Source organism: Poeciliopsis prolifica, unplaced genomic scaffold (genome assembly GCF_027474105.1).
Source record: "Poeciliopsis prolifica strain line A6 unplaced genomic scaffold, Auburn_PproV2 SCAFFOLD011, whole genome shotgun sequence".
In the NCBI taxonomy this organism is placed as follows: Eukaryota; Metazoa; Chordata; class Actinopteri; order Cyprinodontiformes; family Poeciliidae; genus Poeciliopsis; species Poeciliopsis prolifica.
This window is the reverse complement of record NW_026562386.1, coordinates 1544418-1568250: the sequence shown is the minus strand read 5'-3', so window position 1 is coordinate 1568250 and position 23833 is coordinate 1544418. Positions and strand designations below refer to the sequence as shown.

Sequence of the window (23833 nt, the reverse complement as noted above, 5' to 3'; positions counted from 1 at the left end):
GTCCCTGAATCAAACAAAAACGAAGGTCTCTGTCTTCCCTCAAGTAGGTGTCACCATGGAAACAACCATTTTTCGGCGCGCTCAACAATAGCCGTTAAATGAAAGAAACTGTCTGATGGAATTAGTGTGTTTCTCTCTCTTTTTCATGCAAAGTATGCACACTGTCAGCAACCTGCACAATGCACATGTGTACATGATAATATAACCTACATTTTAAGATGGATTCTGCTTTCTTATCCGGTGAAGTGTGAGTAACAAGAAGTTGGAGAGAGCTTACCACTAACAAAAATAGCAAAAACAAACTTGAAAACAGATGGATCTGCTCATTTGAAAGTAGACATTTGAAATTTTAAATCATGTAAAAAATGACACAAATGAACAGACTTACAATAAAATACACATTTCAACAGGAATGACTGTACGTATGACTTTAAACTGATAGAAAGCATGCAATTAAATCTGATTTTATTTTATTTTTAATTTTTTTGGGCTTGAAAAAACTTCAAACATGTATGGACTTCTTTCTGAGTACACAGCCTGCAATTCTGCTAGCTGTATAAAGTGATTATGGACAGAAAACCTTGTGGTTACCAATGAAGAGGTGAAAGTCAGAATGAAAGCGACAGGGAGAAACATTTATCTGAATTGAAAACCTCAAATAAACCTCTCAGATTTTACATTTTATCTGACATCAGTGCAGAAGTAGACAGTGTTCATCACTGTCTACATTTATTTTTTTTTATCTGTGGTGCAAGACGATTTAACAAACAGTGATCTTATTGTCTCCAGTGTTTTATTCCAAAATGAATCTATGTAGCAATTATAATATTACTCAAGTAAAAGAAAAAGGTTCAGTGAAGTTAAACTACTCTTATAAATACTGTTTTTTCAATAAAAAAAAAAAGTTACTCAAGTGAATGTAACAAGTACAATCCACTTTTGAACATAAACAACATCAGTAGCCGACAGGCTACTAGTTAAGCTTAAGGTGCTGCATTGGCATAGGCGTAGGAACCGGGAGGATGAGGAGGCATGCCCCCCCTCCAATATTGGAGGCAGGCGCATTTGTCCCCCCTAATAATTTCACCCCAGTTGCGAAAAATATTTGATTTCAAAATTTTCAGTTCGCGCGTTTTTATTTTGCAGGCACACCACAGCGCTTCTTCCCTCCTCCCTCCCGGCCCCCTCTGAATGGCTCAGAGAGCTTAAAGGCAGCAGGAGGCAGTGGGAGTCAGAAACTTCCTTTGAATGAGGTAAACGGTCTGTCAGGAATGTTGCCATGAGGCAAGAGAACTGCCTGCCTCAGCTCGAATCGGTTCTCTGTCGTTTCTGATGGCTCCTCAGCACACGATACACGCTACACAAAAAACCCCACTGTACATTAAATATATAAGCTAAATGATGGAAAATCAGTTTATATATTAAGTGGGGGATTTTTAGTCATTTTATTGGTGACATACAGACAGGAGGAGCATGCTCTTAGAATGGCAGCCAGTCCAGTTAGTGGCTCATTTGAATGGGAAAATGCAAAAATTCAGGGACTTTGAAGAAAAAATTATCAGAATTGGTTAAGCTAAATAAAAAATAGGTACTTTATAGTACAAACCACAGGGTGATGTAAATTATTTTATCATTATATATTATTTTTTCATGCCTTTCCTGACCGCAAGTCACTGATTATAATATAAATGACTCAATGCAAAAGCCAAGAATTGTGATTGTGAGATTAATTGGTTTGTAATCTTAAAATAATGTAACATGACATGTTCTTGCTATATCATGCACTTTCCTTTTCTTTTTCTTCTCCAAAAAAAAAAGCCTGTAATTTGCTGCGTACTCCTGCAGAGTATCATCTAATTTTGGCATCATTCCTACACTGCATTAAGCTAACCACATGGGGCTCAGCTTCAGTTGTAAGTCCAACCTCCCTCCAGGGATTTTCACATGCAGTAACTGAAGATGGCTCCCACACCGGGTCTGCTGAATCAATGGCCCTCCTGCTGTGCTCCACAGTGACAGATAAATCCTCATTATTTGATCTTTTTTAAAGAAGTTCAGACAGCAGAAGCAGCTGTGTTTCAGTGAGTTCAGAAAGAGTCAATAACACATGTGTGTCTGGGAAGTGCTGGCATGGCCTTAGAGGACAAATCAAAGACAGATAAATGTTTTGTTCTTGGGAAGGATATCCTGTTGTAGATAGCACCGCTGAAAACATGTTTTGCAAATTGCTCTGTGCAGCTATTGGCAGTGGCAGCTTAATTGTTAACTTATTACCTATTTGTGGATGCAATCTAAAGAATTTATTCAAATTTTAACACTGTGTAGGTATCATAAGATTTTTACGTCACTTTTTTTGAAGAACTTTTTTTAAAATAAGCCACATTAAGTCAAAATATCTCAGATTAATTTAAATCTGGGCTTTGGGTAGACCAGTCCAAAATATTTTAATTACATTTTTTATTTAATGAGGTGAACCTTTTATGATCCTAAGTCTCTGAAACATAAAACAATAGTCTTGAAAAAAATTACCTCACAAAAAAAGGTGGGGCAAATACTTCTTCATAGCAATGTTTACATGCAAAAAACAACAACAACAAAAATACAAGTCACAAAATAAAGCAAATAAAACCCAGCCTCTATCTCTTTGATAGTTTACTTCAATAACAAAGGTAGCTTCAGTTTTCAGAGGCCACCATCCTATCTGTTTTCGGTGAGTCCCAACTCAAAAAAAGGGTGAAATCAGGACTGAGATTTTGCCTCATTTCTGACCCACAGGTGACACTGACGGCTACACTTTGGTCTGGTTGGTGTCACAAATGCACCTAAAGTTCAATTACCAGAAGAACGACAGGATGTATTGAATACCATAAGTTGCTTCTGCACTTGAGTTTGTTTTTCATAGACTTTATTTATTTACTGGAGCTTTAATGTCTTTTGAAAGTCACAATTTCTCGTGTGAGACCCTGAACATTGCATTAGGTCACTCAGCCCTTACTGGATAAGTACAGCTGAAGGTTAAATCTTTTTTCAAATGACGAGCTCAACACAATAAGACAATCAAAGTTGCCTATTTCTCGCTTTGGGTCAGACTTAATTGGAAATTGAATTAATGGATTAAGAGAGCAAATTGCTCTTGGGAAGCACTCGTTTTATGGCAAAAAAACACTAAAAGGAAATCAGTAACATTAATTTTCAGGAATTTATTATTCTGATGTAAATGAACTCAATATTAACATGTTACAGCATTAGCTGAGAATTGGCTATTGTGCTTTGCTTTGATTCAAACTTCTCACAACTTGAATGTTTTATTAAACATCTTGTAGAATTACGTTGCATATAAAAGCAGCAAAAAAGGTAAATCGAGTGTCTCTGCAAAACAAAACATACAGCAGATACATAAAGGATTATTACCTGTACGGTGGCTTGCTAAGGGATGACGACAATACAATGGTTCAGAGATAACCTGCCATGGCGCGTGATTTTAACTGCTTACTGTAGCCACTTCACAACAAACCAAAAACTGATTCACTATTGCCCAAAAAAAAAAAAAAATAATAAAAATCTATCTTGGTTGTAGTTTTTATGTAAGCTTTCAGCTCACAATCTTAAAGGGAAACACGCACATAAAGAGCCAAAGCTGTGGTACATGCTGTAGATTTGTAAAGTTATATAGTTTCATAAGATGACACTTATAATCTACAAACATAAAAAGTAGCTGATTGTTGGATCTATATTATTTACAAAATAGCCTGATTCAAAAGTTCTATGAACTTTATGCAACTAAACAAGAATTTATCTTGTTTGCTTTTCTCTCTAGTGTTCAGAGATGGCCTCTGTTAGGATTAGGTGCAATATAAATAGACACTAAACTGCAATGTTCGTCTTTTCATTTGTGTCAGTCACACAAATGTAAAGCAAGTTCTGATTTGTTGTCAGTGGCTGGTGCACATTCAAACAAAGCTTTTATCAATATATTACATCAAGAAGTACACTTAAATAGAAAAATGAGACATTTACAGTGCATATCGATGCTCGTTCCTGTGGTGGAAATTGAAATTATGATCCATGAGTAGTTAGAAATGTTGGAATTAAAAAATAAGGCCAATTTTTCTGCCAGACCCACCCTTAAACATACAGACACCTTATGAGTCCAACCATAAACTGGAACACTTCTTACAACACTTTTATCTTGGTTAAATATTGTCTGATTGCATTAGAACTAATTCAAGCAAGTGTGGAAAGGGAGAAGCCTTTCCACCTGGAAACTGATGTGAGGACAAAAAGAAAAAAAAAAAAACAAGTCTGTCTGATCACTAATCATGGTTACGGTCTTGGCCTGCATGCATAAACATTATGATGAGAAAACTTTACTCGTCAGGTTTTGTGTTGCTAAAAAAAAGCTGGATGGTCAGTTTGCACAGCCAGGGAGACTGTCCAACCCACACAGAGCACGTAAATATAACCCACAATCTCTTGTAATTCAGTCTTTGTGTAAACATTTTGTTTAAAATAAATAAGTAACAACACATTAAGAAGGATTTCTTCTTCAGTTCTCAACTAGAGACATGCATCTTCTTCTCCCCTTTGTGTGCCAGAATGGTGCTGCTCTCCAAGTTGGGTTGCAGGTATGCAGCAGCCAGTTATTCTGTTGGGGTGGTGGCCACTGGGCTGAGGATAGGAGTCAGTAACTCCCTCATTGGGCTCATGGGTGAAATGGCCTTATGGCTGAAATACTCAACCACTTGACCAGGTACTTCTGCAAGAACGCACTTGGCCAAAGCTGCAGGAGAAGCCTGTAATGGAGAGTAGAGAACAGGTGAAGTTGTCAAAAGCGGTGAAGAATTGTTTAATCTATTTTCAAAGTATTTCAAGTAAAGCTCTGGGGTATTTGGGCACTGTCTGGAAGCAGAGCTATTTCTCTGCTTCAAGCTAATTACAAAAGATAAGTCAGGGTTTGACATCGTTGAAACTGCTGTGGGCAGTACTCTGGAACAAGCTTCTCATGCATTGATCCCAAAAGCTAAAATCACATTCAGTGTTTGCAGTGCAGTGTTTTGTTGGAGTTAAATATCTATATATCATTTTTTTATTACACCAATATTATTCTGTAATAGTTGGCTTAGAGTCTCTTTCTTTTTTTTCTTTCTTTTTTTTGCAAAGTAGGTTTCATTTTACATGCATTTTTCAACATTGTTCAAGATTGTTAATATAAACACAAACTTAATCGTGAAAGAAAAATTACAAGTTAAAGCTCAACAGCATTTGTCTTGAAATAAACTGGGCCAGTGCTAGCTTCCGAAAAGGTTTGTTGCAAGTGTAAACTTAATTGTGTAAGCATGAAGATAATACCTCTAGGATATGACACTATCCATATTCAATTTTTGTAGCTGTGCCCTAATAAATTTGGCAGACAGCTTCATTGTATTTTGTGGTAAAGTTTTAGTGGAATTATGGCTCAAAAAACACATTTTGTTAAAAATAATGTATTCCTCAATAGGATAGTGCTAAAAAGTTACTGTTATATATATCGTTGCTCTTTATAATAGCAACTGTTTCAACAGCAGGACAGAAAATGTTACAATGGAGGTGGAAATACAGAGAGCAGTTGAGTGGCTTCACAGCATCTGATAGTAATATCCATGTGTGAAGTAAAAGGATTTTAATTGAGAGAGCATGTCAGCAGATCAGAAGCTGTTAGAGCATGCACGATGTCAGTCACGGCCTTTCTTTCTGCAGTTTAACTGTGAAGCATATTTTTCATGCATTAGGTAAGAGTGAGGAAAAAAGTTCACTGTGAAAAGGTATTGCTAAAACATTTTACTAATTATATTTGTGTCCTGAAAACACAAATACTCTCAATTACAGCTAAGCATAAAAGTATTCATACCTTGTAGATTTAAACATGTTTACTTTTGTTAAGTAATTTGTCAATAATGGCAACAGTTTAAACAAGTAATATTAGCATTTTGGAGGGGGCAGTTAGATGCCCAGCTTGAATCCAATAAAGACTGCACAGGGAGCTAATTATGAGGCTAATGACTAGGAAGCTTTCCAAAGTGAAATGCTTGGCGCTCAATACCAGAGATGATCAAAATACCAGTGGAAGCATGCAAAGTTCACATCAGTATATACATGCCAAAAAAAAAATCACACTGGTTTTTGAGGAAGTGATACATAATTTTATACATGGCATTTTCTAAAAAAAATTAAAAATAAGACTTTTCTTTTTCAAAATCTATACTCATTACATTACATTATTTTGTCATTTTTTGAGAGGTAAAAGTTGTGTTAAATTGTCACAAACATACTTCTTAGTTTAAGAAAGATAGTTTTACAAAAATGTAAATAAATCCACAAGGAATATGATTAATGATGAGCCTAACTGTGCAATATAGTAACTACAATTTCAGTGATGACAGGACAATTTGTGAGTAGGACTAAGCGAATTTAAAAAGCAGATGCCCAAATAGGGATATGTGAATTTAACTATCTTACTGACAGGATTTATTTTAGCTTTTCATGCCTGTGCTTCCATTCTTTAATTAAGACTGGGAAGTCTGGCAAGACAAAAATTGGAGCATGCCTTGCAAGTAGATAATGTAAAGAACAAGAACAGTAGCTCAGGAGTTTAGTAAATATTGAGAGAGAAAAGGTATATTGGTAGGATTAAAATGTCTAGACAGTCACATGTAATTGCTCAATATCCAGGCTCCATTTTACCCATATTTTCTCTTGGCAAACAGCCTGGGTCAATCATTAGCAATCCTGCTGCACCTCAGAGTCGGGTCTGTTTCAGGTTACAGCAGTGAGCTCTTTCAAGGCTCTCTGTGTCTCTCTGGGCAGGCTTCCTTCACCAACATGGCACAAACAGCTTGCTTCCGCATCCGTTTCCCATATGCATCAATCAATTTATTACTATAATAATGCTGCTTTTTTAGCACACCTTTGATTTCTTAATGATTTTTGATGTTAAATTTTGTTTACTAACTAAATTATCTTTTTTGTGTCCTCCTATCTCTGCTATCAAACTGAACGACATGGTGAAACAAAGTAAAATAATTAGCTTTAGAGCATTTTCTATAAACTCTTCCGAATACAGAATAACTAACTCCTGGAGAGATAACGCCATGGCTGTAAACATAAAGGATTCATCAGGTGTAATATTCTAATGAGCACTAAGAACCAGCAATGGAGCCTTAAAAGCTAAAGTGGCTCCACAGCTGCTTATTTTAAAAGGATTAAGCAAACATCAAAATGTAGCAGAAAAACAAGGTAACATAAGGAAAAGCTGCAACATTATTTAAATTAAAAGACTTATTAATATAAAGGCAAAAGGCTCACAAACAAATTTTCCACTTGCATTCTCTACCATGAGAATCCCATAAACAATCCTATAAACAATAATCTTCAGGGCCAACATTTCCAGGTTCCAGTTATCACATTATGTCAGTCATACACACAGGACTCTCAAGCCTTTGTCAGGACACATTATCAAAATATTGTGTGAGCAACGAGGCAAATAGAAGCATTTCCAGAGGGGGAAGCAAACTTGAGCGTGGGTGGATTTACACATACTAACTAATATCTGATGGCTAACCATCAGATATTGGAGTTGCAGACAAAGCAGAAAAGAGAGGAGCAGTGATAGGCAAAGTGATCCCAAAGAATAGCATAAAAAATTGAGAAATAGAGAGGGGTAACAGTGTAGGCTTGGAGAGCCAAGGCTTCATTTAGAACCACTGGTGCTCTGTGGCCCCCAAATGGAGGAAGTGGCTGCAGCAGATTCCCAAAACAACCTCTGTTAAGACCACTGGAGTCCGAAGAACAGCAAAGATTCAGCACAGAACCAGTCAAGTTCCTGTGGCACTTTTGCTCAAAACTTGTAATCCACAAAGCAGAATGCGTTTGTTGTGTTGTGAAGTCAGGCTTCTTGTTTACACTTTTTAAGTTTCAAAGTTTTGATGACATGACACGGAAAAAGAAAGTTCAGATGTGCAAAATCCTCTGTGGCTCAACAGTCAAATGTCTAACAGTTTGAAAGAAAACAAAGATGAAACAAACGACAGATGGAGAGACACACTGACCGTTTTGAAGTCTCGGAAAGGAACGAATTGCACAATGTCCCGGAGGACGGGCTCGCCCTTCGGTGACCGCAGGACGCCATCGTCTCCGTCCAGGATCTGCATATCTGTGAAATCTGCATTGCCCACTCCGACAATGATGATGGAGAGAGGCTGGTAGGATGCTCGGACAATGGCTTCACGGGTGTCTGCCATGTCTGTGACCACGCCATCTGTGAGGATGAGCAGGATGTGGTATCTCTGCAAGAAATTAGGAGAAATTTCTTTAATGTCAAAATTAGCCCCATTGATCCTACCACTATTTGTTCTTGAACAAGGACACTTTGCTACATGTGAGGGAGGACTTTCAAGTTTTCTTGAAGAATTATGTAGAGTTGACACAGCCAAACGTGGCCCTGAACTACAAAGCACTCTTCTATTAAACAGTACATAAAAACATTGTAGATTAACTAAAACAAATGGTTATAAACTCTTTTCCTGAATAGTTCAAACTGAAATTTTCTGTCTCTCTGCTTTGGGTTCTTCACAAAAATATACCCCAGATGAGTAAGCTATCTAGATGATGAAAGTGATCCCAAAAAATAGCATGAAAAAATTGAGAAATAGATCATTTGTGATTTATTTTTCCCCATCTCAACGACAAGGTTATATTTTAAAAGTTGTATCTGACTCTGCTGCTTTAGCAGAGAAACAATTTAGCTGTAATAATGTAGATTAAAGTCCGAGCAGTTATGTATTTTTCTTTGGACATTAACCTTAAAGCCATTGCCCAATATAAAGTGATACTTAATCCAACTTTTTTTGTTAGAATTGACATTTTTAGGTTTGTATTTTGGGACTTACATTTGATCCACACTGCTGCCTTACTTAAAAAGAAACTTTGCTGATGCACTTATCACGGATCAAGTTTGGGTGAAATCAATTTCAAGGTGCAAATATTTCTGCGTAGCATTACAAATGACACTACGATCATTGCATGCATGCTCTACTTTAATTAAAACTAGAGTAAGACTTTGCACTTTGGCATCCCAAATGAGCTTGTCTGTTTTGAATAAAAATGACAGAAGATTCAAAGAATCTCAAAATAAATACTCAAGCGACTCTTTTATCATCAATGAGGTGCACTTCATAAACTACTAATACAACACAGAAAAATCTGAATTATATCATATTCATGATCAATTCTTTCATTTTTTTGCCATTTAAATGTGCCACAACAACACCGAGAACCAGAAGCTGCTAATCTTTGAATCTCGGTCAGAGGACTAAAAACAAAACCTGCTGAATCCATGTATATCACTGAGCTACTCACTGAAGCATCTTTAATGTTGCCATCGCCTGCTGCCACCTTGGCTATCCTGTTGATGATTGGAGAAACATTTGTTGGCCCATATAATTGGATCTTAGGAAGGCAGTTCTGGTATGCCTCGACGACTCCCTGGATCCCTAATCACACCAAAAAAGAAAAAAGAAACAGCAATATATTAACTTACATTTATACAGCATATGTTGTTTAGTTCACATCATTTCAGTGCCCTTAAATTACACTGAATTTTGTCTCATTTTTCCATGTAGTTATAATTTACATTTTAATGTAATTCGGTGGGATTTTATGTGTTCAACCAGGATAAGTAGTGGACAAAAACCAGTGGTTGGGGAGACGATTAACCACTGAGTGAATTCTTTGCAGAAGCCCCTTTCAATGGATTACAATTCTCCATACCAATTAAATGTTTTTAAGGGCTATTTGTTTCACTGAGTCTTATCCAGTATTATCAGAATAAAAGTGAAATATGACCGTATACCACACTCCTCAGATTGCGGCTTTTAAAAATATGTAAAAAACATCTATTGTTTGCCTCCCACTTCACAATTATGCGCTAATTTACATCGATGTGTCACATAAAATCCCAATGAAATACTATAAGGTTTAAGACTGTAATGTGACAAAACGTGGAAAAGTGAATATTGCTGAGCCGAATGATTTTTGATTAGAAAATGTTTGCTAAATTATACAAATCTGGAAAGAAGACTACTCATTTCTCTAATAAATTAGACGGAAGATATCTCAACTAACTATTTACGGATGTTTGCGTGCACCTTTAAAAGCATCCTGTTCTCTGGGATCGACATGTGGAGAACTCCTTACCTTCACATTCATCATCCTCTGGGTTGAAATTAATCGCAAAATCATGAGATACCTGCAAACAGAGAAAGGAAATCATTGATCCTAAACTCTGCAAAAATTGTGCAAGTAAAAGGAATGAGCTGTATTCGGACTTTAAAAGCTTTCTCATTGCAAAAGTATTCTCACTCATTTTTTTGTATGAAAGTCTTACACAGAATGGGCTTTGTTCAAATATCTTTCAACTTATATTAATTTAATTGATAGCACATTTGATCCATACAAGTTAATCAGAGCTAAGAAAACGTGCTTCTCTTATTTCAGTATTATTGATTTGGCATGTATGTTAAATAATATTAGTTAAGAGAAATGCAAAGGATCTGAAACATGTTTGAGATTTAAAAGGTTCAAGATGTGTAAACTGTTCTACCACTTTGCTAGGTTTGAGCTTCGTGTATTGGATTTGATAACAGTGAGGGAATCTTATCATTTTTTTCAATAATTTGGTCTATTCTTGTCGTCCAAACTTCATTTGGATTCTGTTTATCACTTAGTGTTTTAACTGGCAACCCCCCTACTGTGATGCTTCCACTGACAAGAAACAGTCTTTTCTGGAAGCCCTGACTGTCTGCCAGACCACTGACAATTGATTCCTGTCCAGCTGGCTCTTATTTAAGGGCTTTTGAAAAGGACTTCAGGAAATAAATAACTGTGAAGAAATTTAACATGAATGACAACTTGGCTTATGTGAAGGAAGAAGATTTCGTTTGTATCTGTCTTAACAGCATATTTTGCATCTGACCTTCTTGGATGAAAGCAGAAAGCACAGCGACTAGCAGTGCAGTCACTCTTGTCTTTGCTTGATATAAATATATCGTCCTCATAATTAATCAAATCAAGATTATACTGGACTTCCTTGTTTTATCTAGTCTGTTTTTCTCTGATCCCCTAAAGACATCATACACAAAAAACACTCAAAGAAAAGTCCCGTCACATCACAGCAGCATTTTAACTGCTTGTATACCTACTTCAACCAGGGCACACAAAGCACCTGCTGTGTTTGTGTTGCCATAGTCACCAAATGATTTACATAAGTACATACACAACAGTTTGCAATCAGCAGATGGATCTAACAGAAGTCATAAAAATGTTAAAATCATTAATGTGTATTCAGTACTATCTACTGGTTATCAGTGACACACAAAGCAGTGAAATGCACCAGACAATATATCTTATTTTTTTAATAACATGCAGTCATAAGTGTTGGGTTGATGTCTGCTGGGATCCCTGAAGAAAAAAAATAGTCAGACTTGACAGAAACTTTAAACAAAGGCTGCAAAGGTCACTTTTTAATAGTAGAGGATTCTGACAAACACACTGTTAACTGTTGCACTTTTTAGAGAAGCACAGAAATACATAAAAGTAGCTGCATCACAGTCAGAACATTGGTATTGCTGAGGGAGATGTTTTCAAACTTCAATCAGTAATGACCATTGGAAAGGTTTCTCCAACAGTGAGAGATAAATGCTGGTTTACAGGTTTGAAATAGGAATGCTACTCCTCTTCTGCCACTGATATGTCCATAAGAAACTTAATCTGCTGGTCCTAACGTTGTGGAACAGAGTCTCCCCTCAGAGCTGTCTTCCAGCACATGTGGCTGCGGCACACATGAACCATAATTACGAACGTCAGAGCCGCTTTAGCCCACATCCATCAAACCTGCACACCTAATGCAAAAGAGCTCCTAGCTTCTAAGTTCAGAGAGCAGTTCATGATTAATATAATGACTTAATTAACATTCGACTGCAACAGCAACCTCAATGTGTCAACAGTACATGGTCTGACAAATTTGACACCGAAAAGGCGAGGACTGTCATGGTAAATTCAGAAACTCAGTTTGCATTTGCTCTCCTGCAAATTCTGCATGATTGAAATGATAATTATTAGTGCAACACACCAGATTATAATATTACATTAAACATAGTCCAGTCTTGTTTGATATGTTTTCTGAGGAGTGTTTCATCTGTAAGTGAATGCGTGTGTGTGGGCGTGTGTGTGCGTGTGTGTGTGCACTCATGCACAGTTATTCCTCACAGTTTAGCTTTCTCCCTGGGGAGCTAACTGGAGTAGCAAACAGCTTTCAGTTCTTAAAGGGCAATTTTCTTAAACATACGCTCACACACTTGTGAATTCTCATGTAAATTTTGCATCAACAAGCTACGACTTCAGTTCTTGATTAACAGGATATTGTCCCAGAACGGCTTGATATTTTAAGACGAGGGTCTCATGCATAAAACTACACCCAGTAATTAGTTTTAAATGTGAAAGTTTGACAGAATGACAAGGTGTTTCGCAAAGTAGGTCATGGAAATCACCCTGGTGAACGTTCAGTCTCAGGGTGAAGTAAATGACCAAACCTCAAAGTGAATTACAAACAGTCATAAATTATGCACCATTCATGTTGAGGGAGGAAGGGCTTATAAACAACTAATTTATGACCAGACTTACTCACCTCATAATTTGGAGGAATTCTGGCACCAAAACCCAAAGCTGAAAACCGCTTGTCACTAAACACAAAAAGCAAAATCTTTAATTAATTAGAGCTCAAATTAGAATTACTTTGCAGTTTTGATAAAAATCTGTGAAAAAATATTGTGTCCATCTGTTCACATTTCCAAGGACACACCCCACGCTTGTTGGCATTTCATAACACGATAAAAGCCTGAATAACAGTTTGGAATCAGTCCCGTGGTCCCGGCAGCCAGCGTTTGCACCTGTTCAAAGAGCTTCTCTCGCTCTTTCATCTCTTCATATTCCATTGTACCATTTGCATGAGTTGATATAACTGCGAGAGACTGCTGTGCTGGAGGGAGCCCCCCCAGTCAAAGGCCAGGGAACACAATTGTGAAGAAATAACAATACAAATTCAACGTCTGGGCTGACTCTCTCATTGCAAGATAGTGAATATTTATTTCCAGTCTACCGAATTGCGTGGCTTAAATTTGAAGATTAAAATATGCCCATTGTCTGTTTACTGCTTTCTGATAAAGTACCAGAATAAAATAACCACCAGAGCACTTCCACACGTACTGCATAAAGGAGAATAACAAGCAACTATTGACACAGTTCTCTCCTATCTGCTGACAGCGTGTATTTAAACTCTCTCAAAAGTCATCCACATGACGATTTAATAACACACAGCACCATTCAAATATTACTCATCCTTGTTATTATGACATCATTTAAATTACAGAATTTAGCACAAAAAAAACTTCCCTTCTAAACAATTAAAGCGATAGTTTTATATGTTTTCAAAATTATTTTCTGGCTTTGTCTTTACAATTTTGATTCCTCGTGTATTCCACTGTTTTGATAAGTGTTCATGAGTCGGGATAAAATTAGAGTACAGCATCATCCTAAAATGATGCTTCTACTACATCCTTTTAGTATGTAAATAAAATTAAAAATGTGTCCTACAATTTTAATTGTACTTGCACATAACATGTAATTTCTGCACAAAGACCCCAAACTTAACAAAACACAGCTGTATTTTCTTCAAAAACCCTCATACACACTGAAATTCAGAAAGAGTTGATTCAAAGAAAAGAAGTGGTTGTAAGGAGAGGTAGGTATTGAAAACTGCAAAATTAGTGCATGCGATGTTAACATCGCATGTATTGGCCATTCATGTTTTGTAAGCTAATAATATATTCAGCCTGCTGGATGGAGCTTCACAAACCCGTTACACTTGATAGCACGCCAAATGCAAAAGGTCGCAGAAAGTTATGGAAGTCTTGTAATAACAGAGAAAATTGAGAAAAAGGTGGGTTTATTGCAAATGACATCATCATTGCAAAATGCAACAATATTAAAGAAAACCAGTTTACTTCTTAATAAGGTGCTGCCTTAATGGTCAGGAAAAGAAGATGTGTATGACTGAGGTAAAGATGATTAGATGAAGAGAAGTACTTTGCAACTGAAACTTAGTGTGAAACTCCAGACTCTCTTTAAAGGATTCAAAACATTTTACTTTGAAAATGTCAGCACATCCAGATGTGCCCCTACATGCTGAGAATGAAAAGATTAGAGGAATACAAAGTGAACAAACAATGGAAATATTCAGTTGTCTGTACAATACAGGACAGAAGGACAAAAACAAAAAGAAAAACAAAATGTCAGGCACGGCTGTGCATCTTGATGATCTGGACTTCTAATATGTTTTAGCTTTCTATGGGCAGCAGCAACTGTATTAGTATTATTACGGCAATGTCTTTGCAAATGGTCTCTCATTGGTTTCATCTTGAACTTGGTCTTGTGTAGATTAGGTGGTTTTGACTGCAAGGACCGGAAAAAGGTGGGTTTATTGCAAATGACATCATCATTTCAAAATGCAATGATGATGCAAAGTGCATCAAGTAAATGACCCACAAGTAAACTTGCCTGTCATTGCCATTCCATTCAAGTTTTGTTTTCCTCTTCCCCCCAACCCCAAGAAATGTTTGTTATCTCAACTGTCCGCTCTACAAAATCTTTAGAAACGTTTGTGAATGTTTGTCTGTCCAGAGACGCATTCCTGCTCCAACACACCTGAATCGAGTCGCTGAATTCTCTTCATCACCATCCCATTCAGCTCTGCAGTACCTGGTAACGAGCCATTCATTTGATTCAGTTGTGTTGGAGCGTGATCGAATCTAAAAGTTGTAGGATAGTAGCTCTCAAGTTCTGGATTTGGAGCTTATCCATGGTGATACGCCACGTCTCACCTGATGATCATCAGAATCAATTCCCAGACCCCATGCTTTGCTGCACAGACATAAGCAGCAATAGACAGATGTTGGATGGTTTTGATTTGCAATAAACACTGAAAACTATGTTAAAATCCTTCAAATTACTGAAATGAAACTAAATTTGACACTTTCAGATAAAGAACAGAGACTGTCGTATCTTGTTTTCCATTGCAGCTGTGACAGTTTGCCCACAGACAGCTTTTCTAATGGTTGCTTCTTTATCTAGGCACTGACTTCATTTCATGCCCCTTTTGACAAAACATTCTCCAGTTCAGAGAGATAATACCAACACACGCTCTGAAGAATCATAGTTTGGGGCACAAACACTGGAGAAGATATCTTTAACTCAGTTAGAGCAGATGAAGTACCTGAATAAAATTTACCGTGTAAGCAGGTGATTAGTTTTTTTTTCTTGGTTGTGATTGTTATTGGAGTGGCTAATATTGCTCTGAGGCAACTTTTCAGATATCACAAGCATTTCATTTTCTGTGATGCCATTGGCAGAGAGATGACTTGCAGAGTGAGCAGTCTGATAACGTTCAAGTAAATGAACTTCAGACTGATCTATTTTTTTAGTTTTAAACCATTGTACCTACTTTATCTGCTGGAACTTTTTGTGTTATATTGGCAACAAAACTAAGAGACCAGATTTATTTTTATTGCCGCAATTTGTCATCTGGTAGATTTGATTGTACGATATTCACAATGGCTGCAAAATGTAAGAGCACATCTCTGTGGTTTCTGGATAATTGGATCTCTTTTTTTTTCTCTCACTGCTTGGAATATAATGTCCTTTGGCCTTGTGTTTGTTACCGTTTTTCTCTGAAATGAACATCTAGAGTAAAAAGGTTCTTCTCTTTCATTCAACCTTTCCACTGGCTCTGGCTAATGCAGTGTATTGTATCGAGACATAAATGCCTTTCGGTAAACAATGCTTTCCAGAAACCCACAGACGTGTGTCCGTTTACATTTTTTAACTGGAACTTTATCAATTTTTATCCAAATAAAACAGTTCCAGTAAATAGAGGCTTTACTCTTACTGTTATTGTCATTTAAAACTGACTGAATGAGGGAAAAAAAAAAAGTTTTGGGTTTTGGATCAACTGTCGTCAAGTGGAACTATAGCCTTTTTTATTAAATAATGGGAAGTGGAAGAGAAATTTTTCATGCATAGGATTTCTCTGACCCATACTGTTTGATGTTGCTAATAAATCAAATCAAGAGGACTCATTAACAGTATTTGACTTAAATGAAGAAAAGTACTAAATTACTTCTATAAATAGAATTTGTAATATCAGGACTTCATAGAACTAAAAAGACCCAAATTGAGTTGAATCTTTTCTAAAAAAAAACAAAAAACCAAAACGACAAATATGCATGATTGATTAGCAAAAACTACTTTAGCAAAGTCAGTAGATGTAAAGTACAAGCTCATAACAAATGTGTATTTTAAGTTAGTAAAAATGTGTGTGTTGCCTCTGAAGGTCAACTCGTATACCTGCAAACTTAACAGACATAACTGCTCAGACGGATGGATAGAAAAGGTGAAAAAGGTTATTGTGGACACACCATTTTATGAATTCAAATCGTTGTTATTCACCCAGTTTCTAGATTTGTCCTACTATTTGCACTATTGAAATAAGTGCACTGACAGAATCACTGGGGCCCAAACAAAATGAGCTCAGAGAAAAGAAAGACGCATATATTCTGAGGATATGAGTGGGCTCTGCTTTTTACTCAGTTATTGATGTAAGTAAACAGTTTAGACATGAGGGACATGACAGCTGTGTTGGTCCACAAGTCATAGATGGATGAATGAACGGATATTTCCTTTTAATGCTTTGTTATATGGGAACGAGGGATATTCTGGGGTTTGTAGGTGAATGCTACGTCGTTAGCACAAGACAACAATAAAGACTATTCCCAAGTCATGTTCATTGTAAGTTTTACTGTCAAGTACATAGTGATCCTTCTCATCTCATTTGGTCGGCACCAGAGAGGAACCACATGGAGATGCAGCAAGTGTTACAGCCCTCTCAGAGAGGTAACCGAGTCTCTACCCACACAGACAAAAAAACTAGTCACTCCAGCTCCATCATGCACTCCTCTGCAAGGACTTGAAAATCCCACATCACCTATGTTCACTAAAGGCTAAAAGGTTTCCACGCCTACTCTTTACACCACAGTAACAATTCCAACTTTAAAGGGAAGGGCCTCCTACACTTGCAGTCCCTATTAGCCCACAGGCATGTTTCCATGTATGATGAGTTCGTATGAACATCTGAAGGATAACGCTGGCAGGGTCGGCTGAACTCGGAATTACCAGGCAGGTTTTCTATCTCTCGGATTCTATAATTAGCAAGGCAGTGCTCCCCTGATATTCAATAGGGGGAGCTGCGTAAATCAGAGAATTAAGCCTCATCTGGCTTAGTTCTGACACATGGATCGGAACGCTCTCCAAATCAGATCATTCTAGGTATAGTTGCTGTTAATTAACTACCTGCAGATCTTTTTCAAACGTTGTTTAATAAAAAGCAAATATTAACTAATCAGCTGTCTGACTTTATTTTGAACATACAAATGGAGAAAGATTTGGCTTCATGCTGCACCTCTACTGATTTTACATCAGACTCGACACCCTGCTGATGTTCCCCTGCTTCTCACTTCTGTCTGAAGTGCCTGCTATGCTGGTGTCAGACCCTATCTTATCTGGAGTACGATGTAATGAGCCTATGCAGACTAAGAAGGAGAACCAGTCACTGCTGCCGAAAGCTACAACTGTGAGAAGGCATGCACGCAGCTAGGCTGTCAGCTCACACAACATCTAAATCTTTCTAAAACAAAAAGAATAACGGACATAAATAACAAAACTAATACTTTGCCATCAAACCCAGCCCCTGGAAGTTGTTACTTGTTGTAAATTTCAACCAGTTTGTTTGCTTCTACCACATGAAATTCCTTGATTACTAATTTTTATCCAAGGTTTTTTAATTGGTATGTTTAACAAAACTGTTTTACAAATCATATACTTAAACCTGCCTGTTTTAGATCAGCCTCTAGTCAAAGTTTACACAAACAATCTGTCAGTCTGATAAACACAGAAACACCAACCGGTTCTTCATCTGCATCTGACTTGTGGCTTGCACCATAACACATCTTGTAAAAAGATGTATTTAGTCGGTATGTAACAAATGAGAAGATAACAAATAGAAGTCATGTCAGAACATTACTTGGCCGCACTGTAAAAGGAAAATGACAGCAGCTGCATATCCGCCGGTTGATTTTCTGGTTGCAGACAAAAAGAAAACCTATGACCACATGTATATTCATTTGCTCCAGTGTTTTAGCGTGCACCTTCAGAAAAATATCATAACCTTTACTTTGTCTTGTTTTGTGAAAATAAAATGCAGTGATGGAGAAATATGCACAGATTGCGCTCTGGGAGCTGCTAAGAAAGAAAGTCTTTTTTTTCTCTTGACAGATGGAAAGTTGATAAATCAATGGAAATTTTAGAAGATAAAAAGGATAAAGTACCACAAAGAACATCGTCTCGAAAGACAGGTCAACGTTTTTGTTGACCTCAATTGCAGGCAATCGCCTTTGTAAAAATATTCTGCATATCTAATGCAATGAAGGCCAAAAATTATTTTCTAGTCTTCCACAATGCACCTTTTTTCATCCATTACCTAACAGGAAGTTTAACTCTGTGACATATTTGAGCTGCTGAGGAAGTCAACTCAAATGTTTCGGAGAACTACTGGAAGTATGTCAGCATATTCAAAAATGAATTAAATAAGCTGCTGAGTAACACTTAGCTGGGGAAGCTGAATCACAAACTAGTGAGTGGGAAAGCTGACAATTTCCATTACTGTCCGTTTTACTGAGATTTCCATGGAGTTGAACATTTTACTGAGTCCCACTAAAATAGCTTTCAATCCAAAAACTTGTTTCCAAGAGTCTTTTCCAAGAAGTTGAAGATTGACAAACCTGTCATAGTCTTGACAGATCTCGCCCACGGCTATCAGGGCCTTTAAGTACTCATTGGGTTGGTACGGGTTGATGTAGTGCAATGAGCAGCTGTTCCTGGGGTCTCCATTGGATGCCGTGAAGTCAATAGCAACCTGACAGGAAGAAATGATAAAGTCGGTGTGTCACAAATGCGACAGAATAAGTGTTCCTCTGAAATGCCCACATAAAACCACAGGTCTAGTCAAGACTTTGAATTCACGCAAGTTCCAGCAAGGGACCTCCCAAATATGAGAAGCATTCTAAGTTATAATACCAAATTCAGTTTTAATTCATGTTGTCAAAATATGAAATATATTCAGTCAATATATTCATGAAAATGAATATATTGATTTTGCAAATTTGAAAAGTCAAAAAAGCTCATGAGGTAGTCGTGTTAAATCCACCGACAGATTGTTGGTGCCGGAGTGTGTTTTTAGATAAAAATGTAGAATGAAGAATTTTATTTGACTTTTTGATGTAGGGTATGGCTTATGTTCCTCTAAGTACTCTTTTGATAGGTTAATTGGAACCTCATGATCTGAAAACACAGGCATTACCTGAACCAGCTGTTAACCTTTTAAGCCAGAAAACACAGAAAGGTCGAACAGCTGAGTTGGACCGAAATGAGGCATCTTTTTTGGTTCTGGGAGTTCTGGTGTTGTTCTGGTAATGTTGGTTCCAAACCTTCGTTCCATCTACTTTTTTCAATATAATCGCAATAGATTCTGGTAATTTATGGAATCCAGTAATTAGATTAATGAACATTCACCCACACTCATAAAACCATTCATTGTTGTTTGTTAGTGTTTATCTTTTCATTTCTATATTTGTTTAGCGCTTTTTAACACGAGAAAATTGTTTGTAATTATTGATTAATCTTTAGTTGAACTGTAATTAATTATGAGTCTACTTGTATTTTTTTGCAGGTACATTGCTCAATGGAAAGATCACAAATTATTCCTTGATAAAGATTATGCTTTAGATAGCTACACTGATTTACAAACATTAATATTAGTGTTTGATAGAACTTATTATTGATAAATGTGCCAGACCTTTTTGTTGTTTGTGAAAAAATATGAGGAAAACCAGAATAATCTTGAATTTATTGGAACAAATTATGCTCAAAGGCAAATGTTTCAATATTTCACTCCTACATGGGCTGACAAAGCTATAGTTCCCATACATTGTACATGCAAATAGCTGCTTTCACCACATTCAGCAATAACAGAAGAAGAAGCTTTACAGAGGACAAAGGTCACAAAATTGAAAAAGTTTCTATATCGCCTTAAGGGTGCTAACAATGAAAGTAGCACTTCATATAGATAACAAAAGTTATCTATATGTTGGTACAAAACATGCTGTTTCCGAATGCAGAAAATGTGTAAATATTGTTAAATCTAGATAACGTTGCAGAATTATGCCACTCTGTAGCCATGTGAAAATGGCATCTTGTAAATACAGATTGCACAGCTCACCGTAAAATGAATCTGGCATCCTCCCATGATGTAATCCAAGAAGGAGTAGACTCTGTGAAGCTGAAAGGAAAAAAAAACAAATGAAGATTTCCATCATGTCAATCCTCAGGACAGATTTCATTATAGGTTTATGATCTGCAACAGAATGATCACCTACGCTAACAGGAAGTATCCTTCAATAAAGCAGAATTAAACTTAGAATTGGATTGACTGTAATGTGGAAAAACAGATAACACTGCTTGTAAAAACAATGAATCCAGATGTATGAAGAAATCTGCTTTGAAATTACTGTTATGTTTGTAAAACACGTTTTATGGTGCAAATTACAGTTAGATGGCAACAGACTGAGACAGAGACTGGAACATCTTCACTTCTTCTGAACTGTCTTGATAGATATAATATGTTTCTGCAGCTGATTCCTACCTTCAAGTCACTGAGAATGACAACTCCCGAGTTTTTATAGTTTCTCTTCTTCTGTTTGTACTTAGGATTCACACAATCCCACGAAACCTTCAACAAACCAAGTGAAAGACAAAATGTAAAAAAATATATATATACCTGAACACGAGAACTGTAATTAATTAAAACCAGTTTTAATTAAAAAATATATATATATATTTTTTTTTTCATTTATTTATTTATTTATTCAAATCAACCGAGTAATGCACTCTAATGACATAAAAGCACCATAACATTTGGTTCATGTCAGACAGATTTCAGCAGTGTGAAGTGAGAGGCATGTTGGAAATGTTACACAGCCGACTCTCCTCTCCTCTTCTTCTCTCTGCTCCGTTTTGCCTCTAAATTCACTGACCTTATTTCCACTGGAAATTTTCTGCATTTCCCTGAATGTGGCATAGAACTCGCCGATGAAATCATGCTTTCCTCTGGAGTCATAATCCCACACGAGGCACTATGATACACAAAAAAAAAACACTGCTTACTCCCTCAGCTTGGCTCTGAAAAATACAGTAATTACACAGCGCATCGCCTGACCAAAGAAAGAAAGAAAGCCTGAACTGCATTCATTAAACAGCACACATCTAGCAACGTGGAAAATATTTTAATTTAAAATGTTTAAATTGGTTTTACTTAGCGAAGCCTTAAAAACCTGCCATGTCTTTACTTGACTATATATTCTTAAATAACAGCACTTTCTTTTACATACATATGCTGGGACATATATGTGATGACTTAACTGGGCATAATGTTTCAGAATTTCACACTGGATTCAGACAAAAAAAAAAAAGAACTTTAACAATAAAAGCTTTTTGTGTTTTTGTTGAAAGACCATCTGAGTCAGATAAATTTTGAATCAGTAGATAGAGGCCTGAAGAAAACTAGAAATCAGTACTGGCCACTGAAAGTCCATCTTTAATTAAACAAAAAAAAAAAAACAAATAAAAGAAAACAGCAACTATGAAAAATAGGTAACAAGCCGTTCGGTACATGACTAAGCTATAAACAATAGTACTAAATTGTGATCTTTAGATAAAACAAAAACAAGGTTGTAAAAGAATCTGGGGTGATCATGTCAGAAATGACACAAAAAACTGTAAAAACGTCATGCGCTTTATGAGTCCCAACAAGAGCAGCGTGCTGAGTGATGCTGCCATTATGCTGGGTGTTTACTGCTCCAAGCTGTGTGGGCAGTGCTTTAATGTGGGGCTGTTTCACTTGCAGGTTCAGTCACATTATGTTCCCAATAAATGAGCTCTTCGGAGGGCATTAATACACAGATTGACCATGGTTTCAAACAACAGTTTATTTTTTTATTAAAATGAATTTATGATATTGCCTAAACATACCAAATACATTGTGTCTTATTAAGCTGTGCTTTTTCTTTTTGTTGTTATTGTTTATTTGGCCAGGCAGCGTAAAAATATAACTCAAAAACAGGCTTTCAGCTCTACAGTTGTGGACGTTTAGAGTTCCCTCACTGAAGGATTACCTTGAGTTTCCGCTCTTCGTCGCAGCTGCACAGAGATATGAGTGACACTTTAAAGGGCTCCCAAACTGGATTCAGGTTGTTTTTTATCACCTGTTAGGAAGATGACAACAGCACATCAGAACCGTAATGATAAAACAGCTTCACACATTTCCCTCTATGATGTAGCCCAACCACTTTGGTACCACTGGAAATTCTATTCAACAAACATAAAATGTGAAAATTAGCGTTGTGTTTCTGATCTTAATAGTAGTTATTGTCACATGAGCAAGAAAGATACCTGCTGTAATTTCTAGCACTGCTTTTGACATTTAATCCCTGTCCACTTCCATTTCATCAATGTAAACAAATCCTTTATGAACTTATATTCTTATCTATTGCATATCAGCTTATTTCTCAACATAGCTTTAATCACAGAATACATCTGTAATTAAATGTTATATTTTCATAAGATTTTCTATCAAACCTTACAGTTTAAACCAGATGTTTCCATACACAACATAATAACCATATTTGATCAAAATATAATGATGAAATTATCATTAATTTGATTAAACTATAATGATCAACTAACTATGAAAGGTAGTAGTTGATCAAAGGTACTTTAAATCATCTTTTGCATAGTGGATCAAAACATATTTCAAGTCAGTAGATATGATTCAATACAAAGCACCTTGTAGTGAATAACAGTTTACCTTGTTATATAGTGATTAATAAATTATCTGCTTTATATGTAAGATACAAGTAACAAGAGATGACACACCAGCTTTTTAAAGGATTGTACCATTTCACAGCAAAACATTTTACTGGCTACTCCTTGTGATTCTTAGTTAAACAAAGGACAGTACTTTTCGTAGCTGTAGGGTGAGATTAATCCAAAATGCACTGACTACCTCAGTTCTGTGGACAAGCTGTTCTGTTCCATCATCGTTCATTCGAAATATTTCCAGAAATGGGTCTGACTTGCTGAAGAGATCCTGTGACAGAAAACATGAGAAAACTGGTAGTCCAGTGGTTTATTCTCAGAAATCAATTTCTAAAACGCCTTCAGTAATTTGTATCCTGGCTTTTGCCTTTAAATTGGAGATGAAGTTCTGTTTGGCATAAGAACAAATGATCATGTCCAAACTCTGATCTGCAGCATATTTCACACAGTTAATGAGATAGTTTGACAGACTGCTTTTTCTAACTAAATCTCAGCAGCCCTGTAATCTACTTAACGACTTAATATTCAAGATTCACTTGTTTAGATTTTTTTTTACCTTTCATCATGTTCCAGGTAATCAAATTAACTCAGCTGTGGCTTACATCATAGGTAAATAAACCGAAATAAACCTGCTCAAATATAAACACATGACACATTTGGCATGCTTTAGCAGTATTTGTGGCCTCGTCTTATTATCTCGTCT

At 36.6% G+C, this 23833-nt stretch overlaps 1 protein-coding gene across 1 annotated transcript in view; it reads right to left on the bottom strand.

Annotated features, from left to right (window-relative positions):
• Positions 1 to 3180: 3180 nt before the first annotated feature.
• Positions 3181 to 23833, bottom strand: part of cpne7 (copine VII) — a 37174-nt gene continuing 16521 nt past the window's right edge. Inside the window, exons 6-16 of the mRNA XM_055036877.1 lie at positions 23318 to 23401; positions 22428 to 22517; positions 21291 to 21389; positions 20900 to 20986; positions 20477 to 20536; positions 18981 to 19114; positions 12719 to 12773; positions 10231 to 10282; positions 9394 to 9527; positions 8085 to 8321; positions 3181 to 4793 (exon numbers count right to left, since the gene is read on the bottom strand). Of these exons, the coding sequence (XP_054892852.1) occupies positions 4641 to 4793; positions 8085 to 8321; positions 9394 to 9527; positions 10231 to 10282; positions 12719 to 12773; positions 18981 to 19114; positions 20477 to 20536; positions 20900 to 20986; positions 21291 to 21389; positions 22428 to 22517; positions 23318 to 23401 (1185 nt within the window). The 3' untranslated portion in view covers positions 3181 to 4640. The remainder of the gene's footprint in view (positions 4794 to 8084; positions 8322 to 9393; positions 9528 to 10230; positions 10283 to 12718; positions 12774 to 18980; positions 19115 to 20476; positions 20537 to 20899; positions 20987 to 21290; positions 21390 to 22427; positions 22518 to 23317; positions 23402 to 23833) is intronic.